Source organism: Anser brachyrhynchus (genome assembly GCF_964034855.1).
Source record: "Anser brachyrhynchus genome assembly, chromosome: 1".
Lineage (NCBI taxonomy): Eukaryota > Metazoa > Chordata > Aves > Anseriformes > Anatidae > Anser > Anser brachyrhynchus.
The window spans coordinates 176,032,444-176,052,873 of NC_137694.1; the positions used below are offsets into that span (position 1 = coordinate 176,032,444).

Sequence of the window (20,430 nt, forward strand, 5' to 3'; positions counted from 1 at the left end):
GCACACTGTTGCAGGTGCCTTTTGAATTATGCTGTAATTGAGAGAAAAACCTCTCTTTGCTGTTGGATAAAGGACTCTGGGAGCTACTACCAGGTAGCTTAAATCAGCTGTCAATTCCCATTTGGGGTAATGCATAGTGATAATATTCTTGTGGACTATTACTTGAAAATTGAATAATTCATTACCCCTACAGTGAGTTCTCTTATGTGTTGTCCACTTGTCCTTTAACTTGCTACCTCAACATCCCTCTTTAGTTATTTTATTGTCTGATTTCAGTATTCTGCTATAGGTACATAAGTAGATTTAGGTACTATATGTTGAGTATAAAAAAAATTCAGGGCATGAATGTAAGCCTCTCAACATTACCAGAGTTAAATTTTTAGTATATTTTGTAATAAGGTGTATGGATTTCACTGTTTGAATACATCTGTAGACAACATTTCACAAAGAAAGCCGTAGACTGATAAAGGAACTCCCCATCTCCTCCCTTCCTAATTATTGACTTAGCAAACAGGTAAACAACTAGTACCAAAGACATGCATCGTACATGAAGTATGAATTTCAGAGTGTTAATAATAATGATAATAATAATAGCCGAATGGCACTCCTGTTGTGTTTCTGGTATATGCCTGTTTCTGTTCCTTTTTTTTTTTTTTTGATTACGCATTTCTGCTTTCATCTTTAAGACATGTACAGAACTTGATCTATTAACCTCATTCTGATGAAAACTTTTCATCTTTCATGCATCTGTGTTTGTTCACATTTGTGCAACACATCTTTGTGATGTAAAGTATCTGATTATTTCAGTTTCAGGAACCTGCCTGTCTGAGAAGCCAAGAGTCAATAAATCATGCATCATCTGCTCTTCTCTAGTACCTTTAGTTTGGTACCATTTAAAATCATTGCACCTTCATTCTGTTAGTTCCAATGGTTTGCTATTAATGGTCATCTCTGTTGCATCCTGAGTAGGGAAAAATACTAAAATTCTGGATAATTTCAGTGTAGATTGGTGGCTTTCGAGTCTAGTCTCAAATTTCTCCTGTCTGATCTGAGAACAAAAGTTACAATTCAGAATGGTCTTCCTGATATGATAAGTAGCTTTGCACTTTTTTTGTACTAGTAAGCAAATTGTTTCAGATAAAGGAGTTAATACCAATTCTTCCTGATTGTCCTGGGAGAATAACTTTGTGACACTTAACTTCCAGTACCTTAACCTGATTTTAGGTATTTATTCCTAAATTATGTGTGAAGTTGTCAAAGTACTACATTCATTTTAGGTGGGTTTTAGGTATTTCCCTTTCTATTTCATTCTGAAATTTCCAGTTTTAACTTTCAAGTCCTGATATCCTTGCTTAATCATTGTTCAGTAATAAATTTACCACACTATTGGATGCTACTTAGTTGATGATAAGTACACAGTATCTGCCTACAGTTGATACTGAGCTAACATCCAGACTTTATACATTTTAGTCTTTTTACTTTAGCACCAGGCCAGAGATGGTCTGTAAACTAAAGCTCAGTAGTGGCTGGAGTATACTACGTGCTCTTGAAGCTGCTTTTCAGTTTAGTTTTATCTGAAAGATGTCCTGTGTATGTGCTTTGCTCTGTGACGTAAACAGAAGTGTGGATACTGGAAAAGATTCCTTATTTTACTTCAAAATTTCTTATCTGAACCAAAATGCAAATGTTTATGTTTACTTCAATAGAACCATGATCGCGTGGTTGCATTGCCAGGGAGGCATTGCAGGCATGGCTCTAGTAGTATAAAATACTAACTCTACCTGATTTTTTTGTATTACTGTCACAGAGAAACCAATAGAATGGGCTGTAAATTACATTCTCTTTTGCTTTTATGTCACATTCATTGGATTAGGCAGTCCTCAGTATCAGCTTAGGATAGCTCAGATTTGTGTTTGTTTTGACTCGACACTGAGATGGATAAAGAGTATAGCCATTATCCTTTTCACTGAGTCTGCTGTGGGATGATCAGCACCAAACAACTTGTGAATGTTGTACTGTCACAGCTATTTTCACATTGATAGACTATGTATGGGTTGAAAAATGTTCCATAAATCCTTAGATATTACTGTGGTTTGTAGGGGGATTTTTCCAATTTAAAGGCAAGCTTTTAAGGCCACTCTATATGAAACCTATTCCTTTGTAGAAGTGCCGGTGTTATTGCTTCTTTTGTTGCTTTGAGAAGTACTAATAGCTAGTAACCATAATATGTTTTTTATTCAGAAAACAAAACAGTACATAATGTACCAGTTTAGGATTTCAGGACTTGTCAAGGCATAACTGGCTTCAACTTTGCCTTGAGAAGGGAGTATGGAGAAGGTCTTACAGGATTCATTGAGTTGGTGGGAAAACGGGGATAGGAAAAAAGGGGGAAGATACTCTTGGAGGATCTTGAGACTAGTGTTTCTCATGTGGAAACAGAACCAAAGAGCAGGGAATCAAAACAAGATTTCTGCTGTGGAAGAAGGAAAAAGCAAGGAATAAATAATGCCTGGTAGTGAGAAAAGGGACATGGATGGAAAACAGAAAGCTTCTGGGATCATATGTGATTCCAAACCTAAAAAAAAGTGTGAATATTTCTATGATAGATAGAGTTGGATGGATAAGTAGTACTCTGTAGGCTTGGGAGATGGAAGAAGTTAATTTACTGAATGCATTCCATGTTCCTTGATTTAAAGAAGTAATAAAATTTTCAGTCTTGTTTAGATGTAGGAACTAACGTGCATAGTATCTCTGGGGTGGGAATTCAGGGACCTAAGTCATATGGGAAGAGTGAAACTTCTGTTGAAAATCCCTGACCAGAAAAGCATAGAGAAAGTCAAGTCTTTTGCATATGATCTGCAGGAGTTACTGTTTTCCTAGGAGCATTCCTCTGCTTTACCTAATTAACTGTATAAGTTCCGGGGCTATAGTGGGATATGAATACTGGCACATAATAATGCATGTTATATTAGTGTTTTATAGCTGAGATTTTTCAAAACTGTTATTTTTCTGCAAGTTTAGAGTAAGCTGTTATTGAAATCAGCTTTTAAATATTTGCACCAGAAAATGAGATTTGCCTTGTTTGGGTACATCCTGAGTTATACAGAATTTGTGAACTACTTTTATTACTTTGCAACTACTGGGTCATAAACTTGGATTAGTTTTATAGGATTTGGTATATGAGTTGACAGATGTGATATATGATGACACTTTATCGTTTATTGCTTACACATACTAGTTATTGGGAAAGGATGGGGGCAGTTCACATTAACCACAAGATGGGATTTCACTTGCTTACCCAAGTGTCTCTCATTCATTCGTTCATTTGCTATCAGTTATAGCAGATATATTGCTTCTTCAAGCCTGTCACACCAATAAATCATTTCAGATTGTATGCATTTGTACAGTGCCAAACTGTAGCATGAATTTTAAAGGAAATCTCCTATTTTCTTTTCAATCAGATGAGCAACGTGAAGAGACTACGGCCACGGCTCAGTGCTATTCTTTTTAAGCTCCAGTTTGAAGAGCAGGTGAACAACATCAAACCTGACATCATGGCTGTCAGTGCTGCCTGTGAAGAGATAAAAAAGAGTAAAAGCTTTAGCAAGCTGCTGGAACTAGTATTATTAATGGGAAACTACATGAATGCAGGTTCTCGGAATGCACAGACCTTTGGATATAATCTCAGCTCCCTATGTAAAGTGAGTTTTGAAATGTCCAGGTTGAGTATTGCATTCACTTCTTCATTTGTTTTTATTGCACTACTTAAATACCTTGTTTTGATGTTTTCCCTGCAGTTGATTCTTTGTTTTCTTTTTTTTTTTCTTCATAATTCTTAACATTAGTTGATGATTTGAACAATACAGAGTTTATCTGTGTACACTCATCTTGAGACTGGATTGCATTTAAACTTTTAGAAGATTCCATACTGAGGAAATAATAATCATAAAACAATAAATAAATAAGGTTATGGAAGGACCATATCAATGTGATCTTGATAGCATTGTAGTCTTACATGCCTGAACGCTTTTAAATCTGTCGTATATATATATTTTTTTTGATACAGTTATGTTTTCTTTTACATAATTTTTTCCTTATCTGATTTCCTTTTGTTGTTGCTCAGTTTCATCAGTCCCCTATGCTTCTTATGTAGAAGTTGAAAGAATAAATTTAACATATATGCAAGAAGACATCTGTACTTCCCTGAGTATTAATTTATAAACAATTCTAAGCCTAATTGCTTTCTACTTATTTTTTTTTCCCGTGTCCTCTATAAGGTCACTGCCAAATCTGCACAGAGAGTGTATGTAATAATTTTTATAAAAAATGAATTATTTGGATGCTAGTATGTACTTTTTATCTTCTCTCAGCTTCTTTGTCTTTCTACACGATGGAGAAAATGCAATACTTTTATGCTAACTAACACATTCTTTAATCAGCCTGACTCTGCCATGTTTCAGAATTCTTTCATTATGGTTCTTAAGTGTTCAGTGCAATACCAGTATCTTGAATATTCATAGAGAATAAGTTCTATTCCTTCCCTAGTCTAAACTAAACATTTAAGCATTCATCAACCACCTAGAGAAATACAGTGTAGATGAAATTATTGAGTTAAAGGTACAATTTGTTGAGAAATGTATTTAAAAGGCAGATACTAAAGGTTCTCTCTCCAATTAGGTGCATTTACTTCTTAGGTATGATCTTTATGAGAATCTATCCTAGGTCCAATTATATTCTCTGTATTTTTAATGCACAAAATAACTTAAAAAACAGAGAGAGAAATATACTTATGAAAACAGTATGAAGATAGTTGTTACAAGCACTTTGCAGATCAGGATTCAAAAATGATCTTGGAGAAATAATTTAAGATATGGAAGATGAAAATTGTGTTTGAACTACTCCACATAGGAAAGGGAACTGATGTGCACAGATAATGAAAGTAAGGAATGAATGGCTATACAGAATTCCAGAAAATGGGCTTTAGGTCCTGGCTTATCCTTACAGTACTCTAGTATAAAATGCATTTGACAAACTAACTTCATTAGATTTGCAAGCTTCTGGATTATTTAGCTTTACAGGAGGCTACAACATTCTGTAGGAGGGGAGAAAAATCTGTTTTAGCGGACCTTCTGTGTATTATAAAGAAGGCAATTGTCTACAACTTTCTTGATACAGATAAGGTTTTGATGAAGTCTTTACTGTATTACTGTAGAAAATATATAGACTGACTAGTAAGAATCTAGGGGATAGTAAGATGTAATACTTCTAAATGTATAAAAAAACAACATGTAGGTGTATTTAATTTAGAAAAGAAAGGAGAGTAACGTGAGGAGGACTCAAGTGACCTTTTGGTATTAATTTGTCATAAAGAAGGCATTTGAACATTTGGTTTCTGTATAGTTAAGGTAGTGATGGAATAATTGGCTTTGCTGGTAGCAAAAGAAGCTTGGTTAAAGATTTAAGAAAGCTTTGTAGCTGCAAAGATGGTTAAGAAATTGATAGTGAACAAGATTGTGGGAAGCTTTAGAAATCCAGGTACACTAATGATTCTCAACGAGTCTCTACGAGGCCAAATTAAGAGCTGAAATAAATAATAATTTGATTACAGTATTTAGTTAACTAGTTGGGAACTGCATGTGGGTTTCTTAGAATCATGGAATAATTTAGGTTGGAAAGGACATCAGTAGGCATCTAACCTTCTGCTCAGAAAAAATACTCATTGCTAGTAATAGTCTATGGGTGAAGTAGATATAAAGCTTTAAGCTATTACAGAAAAAGGTAATTTCCTCCTCATGATCAGAATGCTTAATACAGCATAACTTTGTCATTGTATCATGTCATACGATTAGAAACGTCTGTTTGTGCCTTTCAGCACTTTGTTAATTATGTATAAGCATATATGATTGTATTCAATATGTTTCATTTATACAAGGAATCTACAAGTAAAAAAGTAAAGTTCAAATGACAAAGATTTCATATATGTTTGATTTGACATCACTTCAAATTGATAGTTTGTAAATGCCAGACCACGCTCCTTAAAAACTTCTTTAGGGTGTTGGGGGGTAGTGCCTCCTTAGTGGTAGTTGAAGATGAGTGTATTGACTTAGTAAAGAAAGACCAACTATTACAGGTTCTGATGGTGCAGGCAGAGCAGAGACGACGACCACCATAGAAATAATCTGTAGGATTTCAGATTTCTTCCACTGAATATAGTCAACGACTTGCTGTTTTGAAAGGTGACATTCCCAGAAAGAGAATCATTGTGAGTCTGCATTTACCTTCCAACCTCTTTCAGTGAAGTAATACTACCAGTCTCACCTGAGAATGCTATGTTGTAGTATCATCCCAGACAAATCCTGAAATACTACAATACTACCAGCTATTCAGCTCATCAGCAAGAGTTTTCTTCCTTCATGATACATGGCGATATTCCAAAATACCAGCACATTTGATAGAGAATTCAAGATCCAATTTCTATCACAGTTTGTCTTGCTTGCTTCATTGTGCCTATTTAGTTAGCCTCACTGTTGAACAGCTGGGTTTTAGAGTTAACCCTGGACTATCCAGTCCAGTGTGTATCAGGGTACTAGTCACCAATTCCTAATTCACCTCATCCAATTGTGGCCTCATTTAGGAAGTCCGTGAGTACCAAGCCTTCACTGGTTATGAAACTGTGTCTTAGATCACTTTGTCTGGAAATACAGAGGTAAAAGTATGTATGTGAAATTTTTTGCATTTTTCTGAACTATGTGTTGTGTCTTGGTTAACACATAATCTCCTCTGTTCTGAGAATAATAAACTGGTTCAACTGCAAAATATATATATATATATTATTAAAACCTCAAAGAGGACCCCACCCAAACCTATACTCCTTGGCCCAAAAACTAGAAAGCTGCAAATTGCAGACTGCTTGGTAGACTGCACCGCAGTTTTCAGTAGGGGTTCACAGAACTTGAGAAATTTGCAGTCACTTCTGTCCTTCAAAGCTATTGGTTTCTGTAATATTTGTGGAATAGGTGATTTATCTGCTGTTCTTCATTCTCTTCTCCAGCTATGCATAGGGAGCTATATAAACTATCCACTTTGCAGAAGATAATCCCCTATCTTGCCTTCTCCCTATATCATGAATAATTATAATAGGTCTGCTGCATATTCTCAGAAGAGAGTTATAATATTGGTGTGCTAATAATAACTTATTAAATACTGATAAATTAAGAATAAATGCATGTTTGTAGCACTGATTTATTTTTAAAACTAACTTTCGCTAATTACGTGTATTTTAAAGTGTCACATTGTAAAAATCTTTCCAACAGTTCAGATATTTATCACTGAGAATCCCAGTACAGTAGAAGTAATTTATTTTATAACACTGCATACAGCAATGACCCTAGAATATTTGTTGTTGTTTTTTGTGTGTTCCATTTTCTGTTTATTTTGAAAATTCTGTCTCACATTTTTATTAATCTATTTGTCTGAAAGAAAAAATAAACATTATGGATGCATATATCTCATCAGATTTATTAAGGTAGTATCATTTTGATCTTTGAAAATAAAATGCTGACTTTTAACGGAAAAGTATGAAATGTCAACCTCAGTGATAAGCACCATCCAAAATTCTCCATTTTAATTTGGCAGTATGGGAAAAGCAAACAATATACTCTTATCTGGTTTTTACATCACATCAATCAAGTTCACTTTAAGTGATCTCTGAGTATATTGGGAAGCACAAGAAGTGTGGAAAAAATCTCTTTATAAGAAATTGACAGTCATGGGAAACCTGTGGTAATATAAACATTATGTATGTGTATGTATATTTAAATTGAGATCGATCTTGCTTTCAGTTCATTATTCAGATGTAATCCCCATATAGCTCTGTGTCTGGTTTTGAACTTTCTTTGGAAAGGAAGGTCATTTTTTCTTTCAGCCTTGTTGCTGTAGTTACTCTTATGCCACTATGCATTGCTGATAACTTTTGTTTTTCCTGGTAACTAAACTAAGGAACAATCTTGAAGTTGAAACAAACTAATGTGGGTTTTCTACATTTTCAGTGCTAGTTCTAGTACTGTGCTAAAGACTTTTCCCCCCCGATAGTCAGATGTACAAATATGTGTGTAATTGTGGCAACCATTTAATGTGTGTGCATACTTCATATGTACCTAAGTACGTGTACTTCTTTCATTGAATAGCTCATGCAGGAATATTTTTTAAAAGTAACAAGCACTTTGATATGAGATGTCATTTTAAAATGACATACAATGTCATTTTCTGTTTCTAAAAATCTCTCTGTGGATTTGAAAGACTCAAGCAGAGATGGCTCCAACAGAAATGTATGACTGAATGCTTATTGTCAGTTAGTGTTTTTACACAAATACATGGAAGTTTTAAATGGGCAGACTTAAAATCATTTTGTATGTATAAATGATTCAGACAGAGAAGGTAGTGTTTAACAATTTTGGAAGTCAGAGGTTTTGAACAGTCAAGTCTGTGAACTCACTTACCCTGTTGAGAACAACTAGAACTTGGTGCAGGTTGAGATTGTAGTTTTCATGACATACATCATAACAGGCTAGGGTTAGCCTCATATATAAGAAATCATGTCATGGGGTGGGTACGTGCATCATTTATTGTTAGAATTTTCTGATTTAGTTCTGAATTTTTTTGTTTGTTTGCACTTCTGTAAGTCTTTTCAGAGTTTCACAAGCATTGCTATGTTGCTTAAATGATTGTATTTTAAAGGATAAATGTTTACTGTTTCTCGTACAGAACTCAAATATTGCATATAGAGAAAAAAATATTTAATATATTTTTTCCTAGGAATTTTTGGCAAGGATGGAAATAAAAAAATCCATTACTTAGGGTTTTCTTTGGGAGCTGTTCAAGTTCAACGGTTTGTTCTTACCTCCTTTGTATTCACCATTAGTAATATGTATTAATTATCAAAATATTGAGGCAATCTAATTCTCAGCATTTTATTTTATTTTTTTCCTGTCTAGCTGAAAGACACGAAGTCAGCAGATCAAAAAACAACATTGCTCCATTTTCTTGTAGAAGTGTGTGAAGAAAGCTATCAGGATGTTCTGAATTTTATTGAGGATTTTCAGCATTTAGATAAAGCTAGTAAAGGTTTGTATAACTAACTTGTAAAGGTTTGTATAAGTAATTTAAATTTTTGATTCTGAGTACATTGCAGTGTGTTTTTTTTAATGTGAGATAATGTTTGTTTTATGCTAACATTTTTTAAATGCACGTTAATAGTCTTCAAATCATAGATCAAAAATTTGAGCAGCTGCAAATGTTCTTTAACATAATATGTATCATTCAGTCCTCTCATTAACTACAGGATTTTCCATTACATTTCTTTTAACATATCTTTGAGACTTATTGTCCAAAACAGATTTCTTCTAAAAGTCCTTTTCTATTAAAAGATCTTAAATCATTTTCATCTTTCAGTCTTTTATATAGTATTATTACTGAGTGTCTTTTAGTTCAGAAACTCTGAAAGGCTATTATACCGTCATTCAATCTTTTTTCTATGAATCTGAACAAATTTGTCTTCCCTGTATGTATATTTCTCATGCAACAGTAGTGTTGGAAGTCTGTAAAATGACTTCCTTTTTTACTGCTTCATCATGCAGTGTAGAGTGTAGTGAATCTCAATATAAGCAGCAGCAGATTTTTTACATTTAATTTAGTAATTAAGAGATCCTTCTGCATATTATGTCACAGCCTAAGTAATTTAAAGTGACTAAGCATGGAGTTAGAAACTGACACCACCCCAGCACTGTCATACTTTTGCAGAAAGAAGATTGGATGGGCTGTCTCAGTTAATCATTTTCTAGTTCATGTCAGTTTAGAGAATATCACTGTTTATCTGTATTGCTCTCTACACTATTGCTCTTGTGCCTCATTCAGCCTTCCAGACAGATATAGACTGCAGCTTTCCAAAAACTGTTCCTGATAGAAAGAACTCAAGATAGTGGTCACTCACACTGAGTTTGCTTTCTGTTATCATGGTTCCTAAAGTTTCCAATTATGGTTAGTGGATTATAACCACTTAGAAGTTCAAGTATGTTTAAATATCTGTCAAACGCTTCAAGTCCCTCATCCGTTTGTACTGAAAATAGGAGTTCCTTCTTTATATATACTTATTATGTTATGTGGTATTTTCATAGAACCTGCTGTTAACTGGCAACTGATTTTTCCTTAATCATATATTATTGGCTTTATTGTGCTTGAATTTATTACATCAGCCAGAATAAGTAAAATGTTCCATATTACTAGCCATTATTTCAGTGTAGACAACCATCCTCTATGAAGCTCCTGATAGTCTTTTGTAAAGCTTCTGAGATATAAACACTGACCATTCAAAGTCCAGTCAGTAAAATCACCAGTTAGTCCAGGTTTTCTGTTCTTTTTTAGCTATCTGGCATTGATTTGATGAATCTTTGATCTCACTCAGTATGTTGTAGGATGAAAATCAATGACCTTATTTTCAAGTTTATACATTGAGTTTACTTCAGTGTATTATATGAGACATATTTTGCATTTCAGTTTCACTGTATGACAGTCTTGCTATATACCAGTTTCCCTACCTGGAAAATTCCATTCTGTCTTGAAGACTCCTTCAGCACTGCCTTTTTGGAAAATCCAGCAGATCCCCATACAGTTCATGTATTTTTAAAACCTTTTAGTGCTTTTGCAGAAGTATATTTTTATGAAGCAATTTGATTTAATATGCACTTAGTTTTGTACAGTAAATTTTTAATGAAGTTCTTATTTCTTTTTGAGCTTACCAACAGGTCAGTTCAAAAAAAAAAAATCTATGAATCTTTGGTTATGATCAGCTGTGTCTGACTTAATGGACACACCTGGTTTAATGTAACCTATGGACAGGCTGATGAAGACTAATAAGTTGGCCAAGAATAATGGTAAATGATTCACGTTGTGGCTTCTACAGTGAGCTGGAAAACACAGCAGATGTTACAAAGAGTCATTATGGCTGCTAGGGAGAGCAATAGAGGAGAAGTCACTAAAATCATTTACCTTCATGATCATTTAGCCAAATACACTTTTTTACAGAAGAAATTTTTGTTATATTAGAGTAGAATTTGAATATAGAGGGCTTAGAGCTACTCTTCCATGCCAGGAAACAGTAGTTGGTACTTAACAAGAATAATCCTTCCTGGGTTATATATTGTGGATGCAGTTCAGACTTCCAGTAAGTTTGAAGAACTGCTGGATCCAAAGGTTACATTTAAGGGTTATAGGTTGCTGATAGTGCTAAGGGAAAGAAGCCAGCCTGGCTTTTATTCTGTCATCTGCTAGGACTTACATGTTTACATATATGCTGCTTTGTTAGTGAAACTTGTTGGGTGAAGAAATGCATCATGATTTGCTGGGCTTAGTTCATATAATGTTCAGATTTTTTTTTTTTGTGAACCATATTGTTCATATTTTCTTTCAGTGTTGTTTTCTAAATCTTGTTCTCTGCTATTTGTCCTAGCAAAGGTTAGGGTCTTGTAGAGGTGATGGAATGCCATTCTCTTCATGGTTTTACTGAACTTTGTGCTCTGGAGTAATTTTTAAAACTGATATAACCAAGAATAAATTAGTGAAATTTCATAAGAATATTTTTCTCATATATTTTTCTTTGTTGCAAGCTTTTTTTTTTTTGTGAGCTGTTTTTATTTCCTATCTGCATATTTATTTCCATAAATACAATGATTTCACATTTTATATACGGGCTAAAGCTATTATTTGCAAGTGTCCTTTAAATTATAAATAAAAGTTTTCTGTTAATGTTAGTCAAATGGCACTTGCACCTTAATTTTAAGTTGAACACGGTGTATAAAAATGGAATTATACTATGCATGTTGGTTCTTTATTGTTTTTAGGTTTGATCTTCAGTTTCTCCCACCATCATGTTGTTGTCGACAGTCTTCTACAAATTTCTCCCTTTTAGAATTCTTTCATGACACAACTGTCTTTTTATCAGCCAGCCCATTTGTAGCTTGCCTTATATCTTTTCTTATTTCATAGTAGCTCATTCTTAGAGCTTCTTTGTCAAGTTATTTCTGATGTGAACATTAGAACATTAAAATGTTTAGCAGTTTGGTTTTTTATCCTTTTTACAAGATACATTCTTGCTCATTTCATTAAATAGTGTCCAGTAAGTGTTGTACATTAAACTCTTCAATGCAAGTTAACGTAACTTGCAAGACTTTAAAAGCAGTGATGTCTGTTAGTTGTGAAGCCAACATGTAGTTTATAGTACTCTATAAATGACAAAACATTCAAAATATGTAAATTAATTACTCCTTTAGAAAAAAAAATGTATTTTTTTAAATATAATTTTGACAGGGAAGCAGCAAGGAACATTTTACCTATGCAATTGTAGTTTACTTCAGGGTATTTAATTTGCCCTTTTTTTCCCATTACATGCTAAAGTTATAGTTTTTACTTTTGTAATACTAGAAGTAGGCTTAATTCACTGCTACAGTACATGAATTAAAGATACCTTTTTGCTTTGAAGTATAACAAATCCTGTTTTTAAGTACTTTTAGATCAGCAGGAGGAACTTTCATTGTAGCTAATGAGCTTACTGATATGACAGTTTCTGAAGATTCATAGAATTAAAGCTGTCTCTTCTTTCAAACGTAATGACTTTCCTACTTTTCTATTAGTATTCCAGATGAGAAATATTTTGTAATTTAGTGCACTTCACTAATTTCTTATTTTATGGTATTCTAAGGATTTATATTGCATTTATTCAGGCTGTTGTTTTATTTGATTGACTATAATTTACTCAGGCCTTACAGGTAACCATATATAGAGTCTTCCTTTGACATTGTAGTAACTGTATAAAACTGCAGATTTTCCTTCCTCTGAAAGTCATCACTCATTGTTACTTCATAAGTAATTTAGCCGTTTTCTCATTTTTGAGACTTCATTCACTTTTTTCATAGATAGTTAGACTTTTTTTTTTAAATAGGAATCGAGTTGTAATTTTGATATATTTTGGAAGAAAAAGTCAAATAGTAATAAATTGCAAGTGTTGCTGTTAGTTAGCTTTCCAGGTGAGAATTGTAAACGTTCAGTTAAATGTTACTCGATGTTCACTGAAAGAAGGAAAAGAAAAATAAATCTTTGGAAAGTACTGGTAAACACATAAGCATTGAATTTGAATGAAGAAGACGAAGAATTTGTCTTATCAATTTTGGGGGTTAGATACTTAACATGTTTGCTGCTTGAACTATCTTTTGTTGATACACGTACATTTAATATGTACACTCGTGTTAATGCATACATTTTAATTTTTTTTAGATTTACCATTATCACATAGTTATTTTTGATATTAGAAGTATTTTAATAGCATCTTTTCTGTAATGTCTTTTTTTGTGCGTTAATGCCAGTAAGCAGCTAAGCACCACTTGATCACATAGCCACTCAGTCGCTCCCCACCAGTGGGATGGGCAAGACAATCTGGAGAGTAAAAGGGAGAGAACTCATAGGCTAAGATGAGGACAGTTTACTAGGGAGAACAAAAACTGTGCACACAAATAAAGCAATACAAGGAATTCATTCGCTACTTCCCATCAGCAGGCAATTGTTCAGCTATGCCTATGAAAGCAGAGCATCATACGTAACAGTTAGTTGGGAAGACAAATGCTGTAACTCCAAATGTCTCCCCTCCTGCTTCTTTCCCCCCAGCTTTTATTGCTGAGCACAACGTTGTATGGTATGGAACGGTCAGTTGGGCTCAGCTAGCCTGATTGTGTCCCCTCCCAGTTTCTTGCCTATCCCCAGCATACTCACTGGTGGGGCAAAGGCACAGGTTGCCCAGAGATGTAGATTCTTCCTCCACAGAGATCTTGAAAGCTGTCTGGACAGGGTCCTGGGTAACCTGCTGTAGGTGTCCCTGCTGGAGCAGAAGATTGGACCAGATGACCTCCAGAGGTCCTTTCCAACCTCAACCAATTCTTGATTCTGTGAATCACTGCTTTTGTCTAGTATTTGCTATTTCTCTTTTTCTGATCCCCATCTATGGCACAAAAAGACCAAGTCTGAGAGTGAAGTTTAATCTAGATTCATTAAAATGCACAACACTCCCACCTCCAACATTTAAAAACATTAGGACAGCTCAAGAGAGCAATATTAATATATATGCTAACCACAATTTATATGTCAAAAAGAACATTTTTCTTATTACAGAATTTTGAAAAGTTTATGGCAAATTTCTTAGTATGAAAAAAAAAAATCTTTCTATTATGCATTGCTTGGGCTTTTTCTTATTTTCTTATTTTAAGTAGCACATTCACAGGGTAACCAGGATTACTGTTTGTTGGATGGCTTTTTTGTATGTTCAGAAAACAGTACAAACTTCATGAGTTACTCCGTACTCCATTACATTCAATCAGTACCAAAATCAACAGATGATTCCTGTTTTGCAGGTTGTACAATTATGTAAGTTCTCATAGCAGACTCAGATGTGAAATAGTCATCCATTCAGAGCTTTATTTGAAAAATATTTATAACTAATATGCTAAACACCTTAATTTTTATTTTATTTTGAGAGAGAATGCCCTTTTTAAATGCAAGGTTTATTTTCCAGTTTATTTACAGTTACATTTGGGATGTTCCTCTGCATTAAATGGTAGTTTTCAAGAATGATGACCATGCAAAATAACTGGAAGACTTGTTACCAAGCAGAGGTCTGTTTTTTTTCCATGTCCGTCATCTGAAATTTATTTTTAATGGCTTTTCTGGAAAAAAAAAAAAAAGAGAGACTCGAGTAAAAAGAGTATTAGGCAGTGGTGAGATTTAGACAAATAGAGTATTATTTATGTACTGGAATGAAAAGGGTAGATATCTGCTAGAAGACAAATTAAAAACAAGTAAGTTATGCAGAAATCGTTTGCAAGAGGAGCATTAAAATGGCAGAAAGGGCAATGTTATAGAAAAGAATTGGATATGAATAAATTGTGAAGATGTTTAGATTCTTCAAGACGAGAAAGTTTAATTTTAATGAGCAGGGAGGTGTTGCAAATGCATCTGTATGTGTGTGTGTCTCTCTACTTGTACAGCTATTTTAAGATTAGAGATTGCGGTGTTGGGATTGTTTAGAAGACTGATAAATGTGGTCAGGTTAAAACTTCAAAACTTTACTGGACTGATATTCATTAACATTTCATGCTAATGGTTCATTCTTAATTGTTATAAATCAATATTACTGCATGTTGAAAGCAGTTATTAACAGTCATATCCCAAATTAGCTGTGAGTATATACACCCTGCAGTCAGCACAGTACTTCATGGTCTTTGTTCCCAAGGGGTGAAGTGATGAGGCTCAAAAGCTCTTCAGTGAAGGAAAACCCAACTGATGCATGTGTCATCTTTCTCTCCCTCCTCCAAATTATCCACATGTGTACTGCACAACACAGGGATATTATTTTCCTGTGCTGTGGCAGGTGTCATATTTTGCTGCTTGGTCATTTTTTCCCCTTGGTTAGCAGCTGCTTCTTTCTTTCAACAGCAGTCCAATGATAGACAATTCACTGATGGTCAATTATTCATCACTTGGGGGAATCAGTTTTCAACTTTTGCCCATATTTTCATGTTTTGAGCTTAAACTGTGCATCATAAAAATAGACACGGTACCAAGCTTCTTTTTGCACAGAAAGTTCTCAAGACAACGGACCAGGGCTCTTGTGCAGTTAGTATAGGGTTCAGCTAGTATAAGGTCTGAGGTCTATTCCTAGAGATAATAGTACCATTGTTACTAGGAACCTGGGTACAAAAACGTCTATACATTGTTTACCAGTTATGCTACATTACTGTGCTTATATTTGAATTCAAAACAGGAGAAAATTAATTAAATCCTGCTTAGAGAGCTTTTGCTTTCATGTGTGCAGCTGCAGGCTGCTGTGCCTACAGAAGGGAAAGTCCTCAGGCTTGAGAGGGAATGCCATTATCAGAGCTTTGGGAAAAAAATCAACAAGAATAATGTATAGCACCTATTTAAAAAAAGTCAAGAAAACAAGAAAATGTCTGTAGAAGGCAAGAGAAGAGGTCATCCTGGGAACAATAAAGCATGCGTGCTGTATTTTTAGTCTTCGTCTGTGACCTTGAGTGAATATATCCAACTACATTTTATTGCGGTTAATGGATAGCTGAGACTATAGCTGAGCCTCTTCTACTAACTATAGCTGGTGTTTACAGAAACAGAAAGCCTCTCTGTTTACATACTATTTCGGTGTTAGTGCTTTAGACCATCTGACAATGAAGGTTTTCTTGTTTGCTTTGTTTTGCTTTTTTTTAGGCTATATTTTGTCATTCGATGGTACTAAACAAATACTACTTTAATAGTGTATTGACAATTTTAGAGAATCACTCAGTAGGCTTTGTCCACTATCCAGTATCCGTGAAGTTCAAACAGGAAAAGCAATAGTATATTGTCAGAATCCTTTTTTTCATGGTATAGTTTTTTACATCTGGCCAGAGATCAGCATGTCACTGTCACTCTGTCCACTTCAGAATGTAGTAGCCAGAATAGCACAAAAAAGGCTAAACAGCCATAGGCGAGAGGATGATTCTATCGGTATGGGGATGGTGACCAAGAAAACTGTCATAGAGGTTGGGCAGCATGTGGGATTTCTAAAATACCAGCTGAAATATCTGTTGCAAAAAGTAACTGAAGGTTTGCGGCAATATAAATGAAAGAGAACACAAGTAGTACTGCTTTGCTTTAAAGAGTTATTTCTAGGATTAGAGATGAAAGGGGTGTTGTCACAAAGCTAGAAGAAATATTGCTTTAGTTTTAAGCAAGAATAATGATCTGGAGGTGGGGGAGAGGAGAGGGTTTCCATAGAAATTCCTTTAAAGAAAATAAGAGTTCCATATACTCGTGTTGTAAATACCATTTTCCATTTCTGCATTCTGAGATAACTGAAATATGGAACTAAAAGTTCAATAAGTACGATTTTTACCAAGTTTTACTGTGGCTACAATAGTGTTGTATGATTACAGAACATCTAAGAAACTGAGCAGAAAGGATTGATTTTAGGCAATTACACATCTCTTTATCTGACCTTAATGATATGAAAGTTTTTGGAGGAAAGAATAATCAAATATGCGGAGGTTAATCAGAATGACATAAAATGAAAATGAATAGCAAAAGTAGTAGACTAATTTGCTAGCTTTGACTATTATTATATTATTATTTTTTTTGGACACATGAAATCTATCTTGACTTCAGAAAATCACTTGATATAATGGAAAATGGAAAATTGTTCATTAGAATAAAAAGTGAAAGAAATGTACAATGCTGTCTAAAAGGAACATGGCAACAAAATAAAATTGTGGTATCGAAGCAACAAACATATCTGACATACAGTTAGGCAGTATTGTCAGTGGAGAGGAAGATTAGATTGTCATTACTGAATAGTCCTGAGGATGTAGAGTAAAATAAATGAAAGTCGATAGTATGAAGTACAAGATCATGCATCTTGATGCTGTAATAAGAGCTCTGGTCAAGAAAAAAGGATATTTTACCTGAAGATAATCAGATAAGGTATTTCCAGTAGGAACAGTACTGCAAACATTAAAAGGGCTGGTGAGCCTGAAATGTTATGTAGAGAGGTTTTAACACAGATGCAGGTACAGAGGCTTCTGGAATAGTCATGGCATTAGAAAACCTGAATCAAGAGAGGAAACATGAAGAACAAAGTTGTTTAGTTGTTTCAACCCTGAAAAGCAGAAAGTGAGGAAGTGTAATTACTGTCTTTAATTTTTTTGACAAGGATAGGAGAGTTCAGAGGGTATAAATGAGATATTCTTCAGGCACGCATGCATTGTATTTCATCAAGCAACTTTCTTTTGTGGGCTCACTAACATTCAAAACCCTCATCTTTCACTTAGTTTCCAAACTTATTATATCAGTTGTTCACTTCAGATTTGCTTGGGTTTATATATGAATCCTCTCAGGATTAGGGGTAAAAGTTTGTTCTCCCCCACCCTCCCTTTCCTCTTGTACCATTCTTCTCTGTCACTTCAGATTTTATGCCATATTTTCTAGAAGGGCATGGGTGAATGTCGGTAAGTATTTCATGGGATCTTTTTCAAGAGCTGATTAGATTTATAGTTTTGATTTTTCAACTATTTTCAGTCAATTTAAAGTTGCAATAATTCCAAACTAATACCGATATGTTGCAAGCTAGCCTCTATGTTAGACTATCAACAGAAGTATAGTCTTAAAGGAAAATAAATCTAGAAGATTCACATTGCTGAATTGAAAGGAAAGCTGAATGTTTATACTCAGGAACAACTTAAAATCATGATAGAGAGAAAAAGAACAACCAGCTACAGAATGAGGCAGAGATGTAAAGATCCTTGATCAAATACATAACTGTTCAAGGTCAAAAGAACTAAAGGAACCAAAATAAAAAATGGCTTTGCTGAAAGCAAGAATTTGAAAATCTCAGTGCTTTGTCACTGAGTTATAATACAGCCTGTTAATCAGCTCTAGGCACTGAGATCTTTTATCTGGCGAAAAGAAAGTGACTCTTTCTCAGCTGCTACCTGCATTTTTTTTTAAACCTGTGTATTTGCTGGGTCTTATCATTCTCATATTATGTATGTTATCTTAATTTTCTGCTGTGAACTCATTTTAAGGCAAGACAAGCTATGTTTTGAAGAACTATCATATTAACTATCTGATATTGATAGTTAATATTAAGCACAAGGTATATATTCTGTGTTTCTTAGGAGCTTTCTAAGTAAATTAGTGTCTTAAAATTATGTGTGCCCACCCTCAAAGGCTTCTTTTGCCAGCAAAAATATGACTTTATATTAAAAACAGGTTGGTTTCTGAAACCTGTGAAGACCGAAACACATCTGTAGTCAGCATTGTCATCTAATTTTAGCTCTGTTTCTGAAACAGTTTCTTAACTAGCTAAATGACCTATCTGGTGATGATTAGGGTTTGCCAGTCACTGAGTGAAAATCTGTCATGTCTGACATACGATTGGAAAGCAGCGAGTTAGAGTAAACAGAGGATTCTTTAAATTATGATTATAAACTGAATTGAGTTATAAATTATAATGTGAACATACATTTATATTCCCTTATTCTTTTTAAGAATGATTGTATAGAAATGGCTTTTTTTAGGCTGCATTAGCATTTTCACAGGTTATACTTTATACATTTATACTTTATACATATACTTTATACATTTTATACTTGTGTTAACCTTTCTGTTATGAATGGAATTGTAGTTGCTATGCAACATTTTAATCCAGTCATATGGGCACCCTTGTCAGACTTTTCTGAAAGAAAGATGTGTTCAGTGAGTGTATCTCATTTTCTATCACATAATGCTACTCAGGATGAAATCATGGATCCATTGCAGATCTTACTGCCTTCATAGGGCCAAAAGCTTTATCCAGGGTTTTTGTAGATGACGGTAACTTTATGTTTATAGGTACAGTATATTGTGAACGGAATAAATGATGAAAAAAAGTAAGGTGTGCCATTAGACTAAAATTCAAAGTATGTTCTTCTCTAAATATTTTTTCAATGGAACATATTGAAGGGTTAATTTTACTTCATAAACAGACAGGAAATAAGTTTTAACTGACTTAAGTACTATAAGTCCAGGCTGGAATACATGCTAACAGGAGTTACCCTGATCTTACCTTTATGGTCTTGATATTTTGAACAACTATTTACAGATCAAGTGTTCAACTTCCATGCATTCCTTCAAGTGTTTGGAAGTTGAATTTCTCTTTTTCTGATAAAGAAAGTTTACAGTTTTTCTGCATCCTGCTATAAATCCCTCATGTTTCCTCTCTGCTCTTTTCATTCTCCTAAGCGCTATGTTGCTCTGGCTCACCTCAGTGTCTGCACTTCCCTCTACCTTGAAAAGCACTTTGGCTCTGGTAGATTCCGTTGTGTTTCTTATTAGGTATTGTGCTATCAAACTAAGGAGTTGAGTTTTAGGTTTCATACACAGGTGTTTAATGGCCCCATTTTCTCTGTTTTTTCAGGGTCTTATTTTCTTCATGATCTACCATACAAATGTTGGTATTTTTTCTGTTTTAACAGAATGAGATTTAGGAAAGCTTTGTGGTACTTGGAGTCGTTTCAAAACTTTCCCTCTAGTTGTTAATCAGAAGAGACAGACTGGCATATGTATATCTCAGGTTATTTAAAACAGACTGTTAGTTGCAGTGCTATATCTTAAGCATAAGAATAAAACAAAATTCAGCATTTAAACAGCATTCATCTAATCAGAATAAGGCAACTGCGTAAGTGAGGAGAACTGAGCATTGGAGAGTGTCTTGTAATTTGGTCAGTGTGCTTTTATTTCAGAATTTAAAATGTATGCTGATTTGGATAAGGTTTTAACTTGCATATTTTACAAACAATGTTTCTC

The 20,430-nt window shown here is 34.3% G+C and overlaps 1 protein-coding gene across 3 annotated transcripts in view; it reads left to right on the forward strand.

Annotated features, from left to right (window-relative positions):
- DIAPH3 (diaphanous related formin 3) overlaps positions 1-20,430 on the forward strand; it is a 239,336-nt gene that overhangs the window by 125,003 nt on the left and 93,903 nt on the right. For all 3 annotated transcript variants that reach the window (XM_080575719.1, XM_080575717.1, XM_080575718.1), the window contains 2 exons: positions 3,462-3,701; positions 8,994-9,123. In XM_080575719.1, the coding sequence (XP_080431845.1) occupies positions 3,462-3,701; positions 8,994-9,123 (370 nt within the window). The remainder of the gene's footprint in view (positions 1-3,461; positions 3,702-8,993; positions 9,124-20,430) is intronic.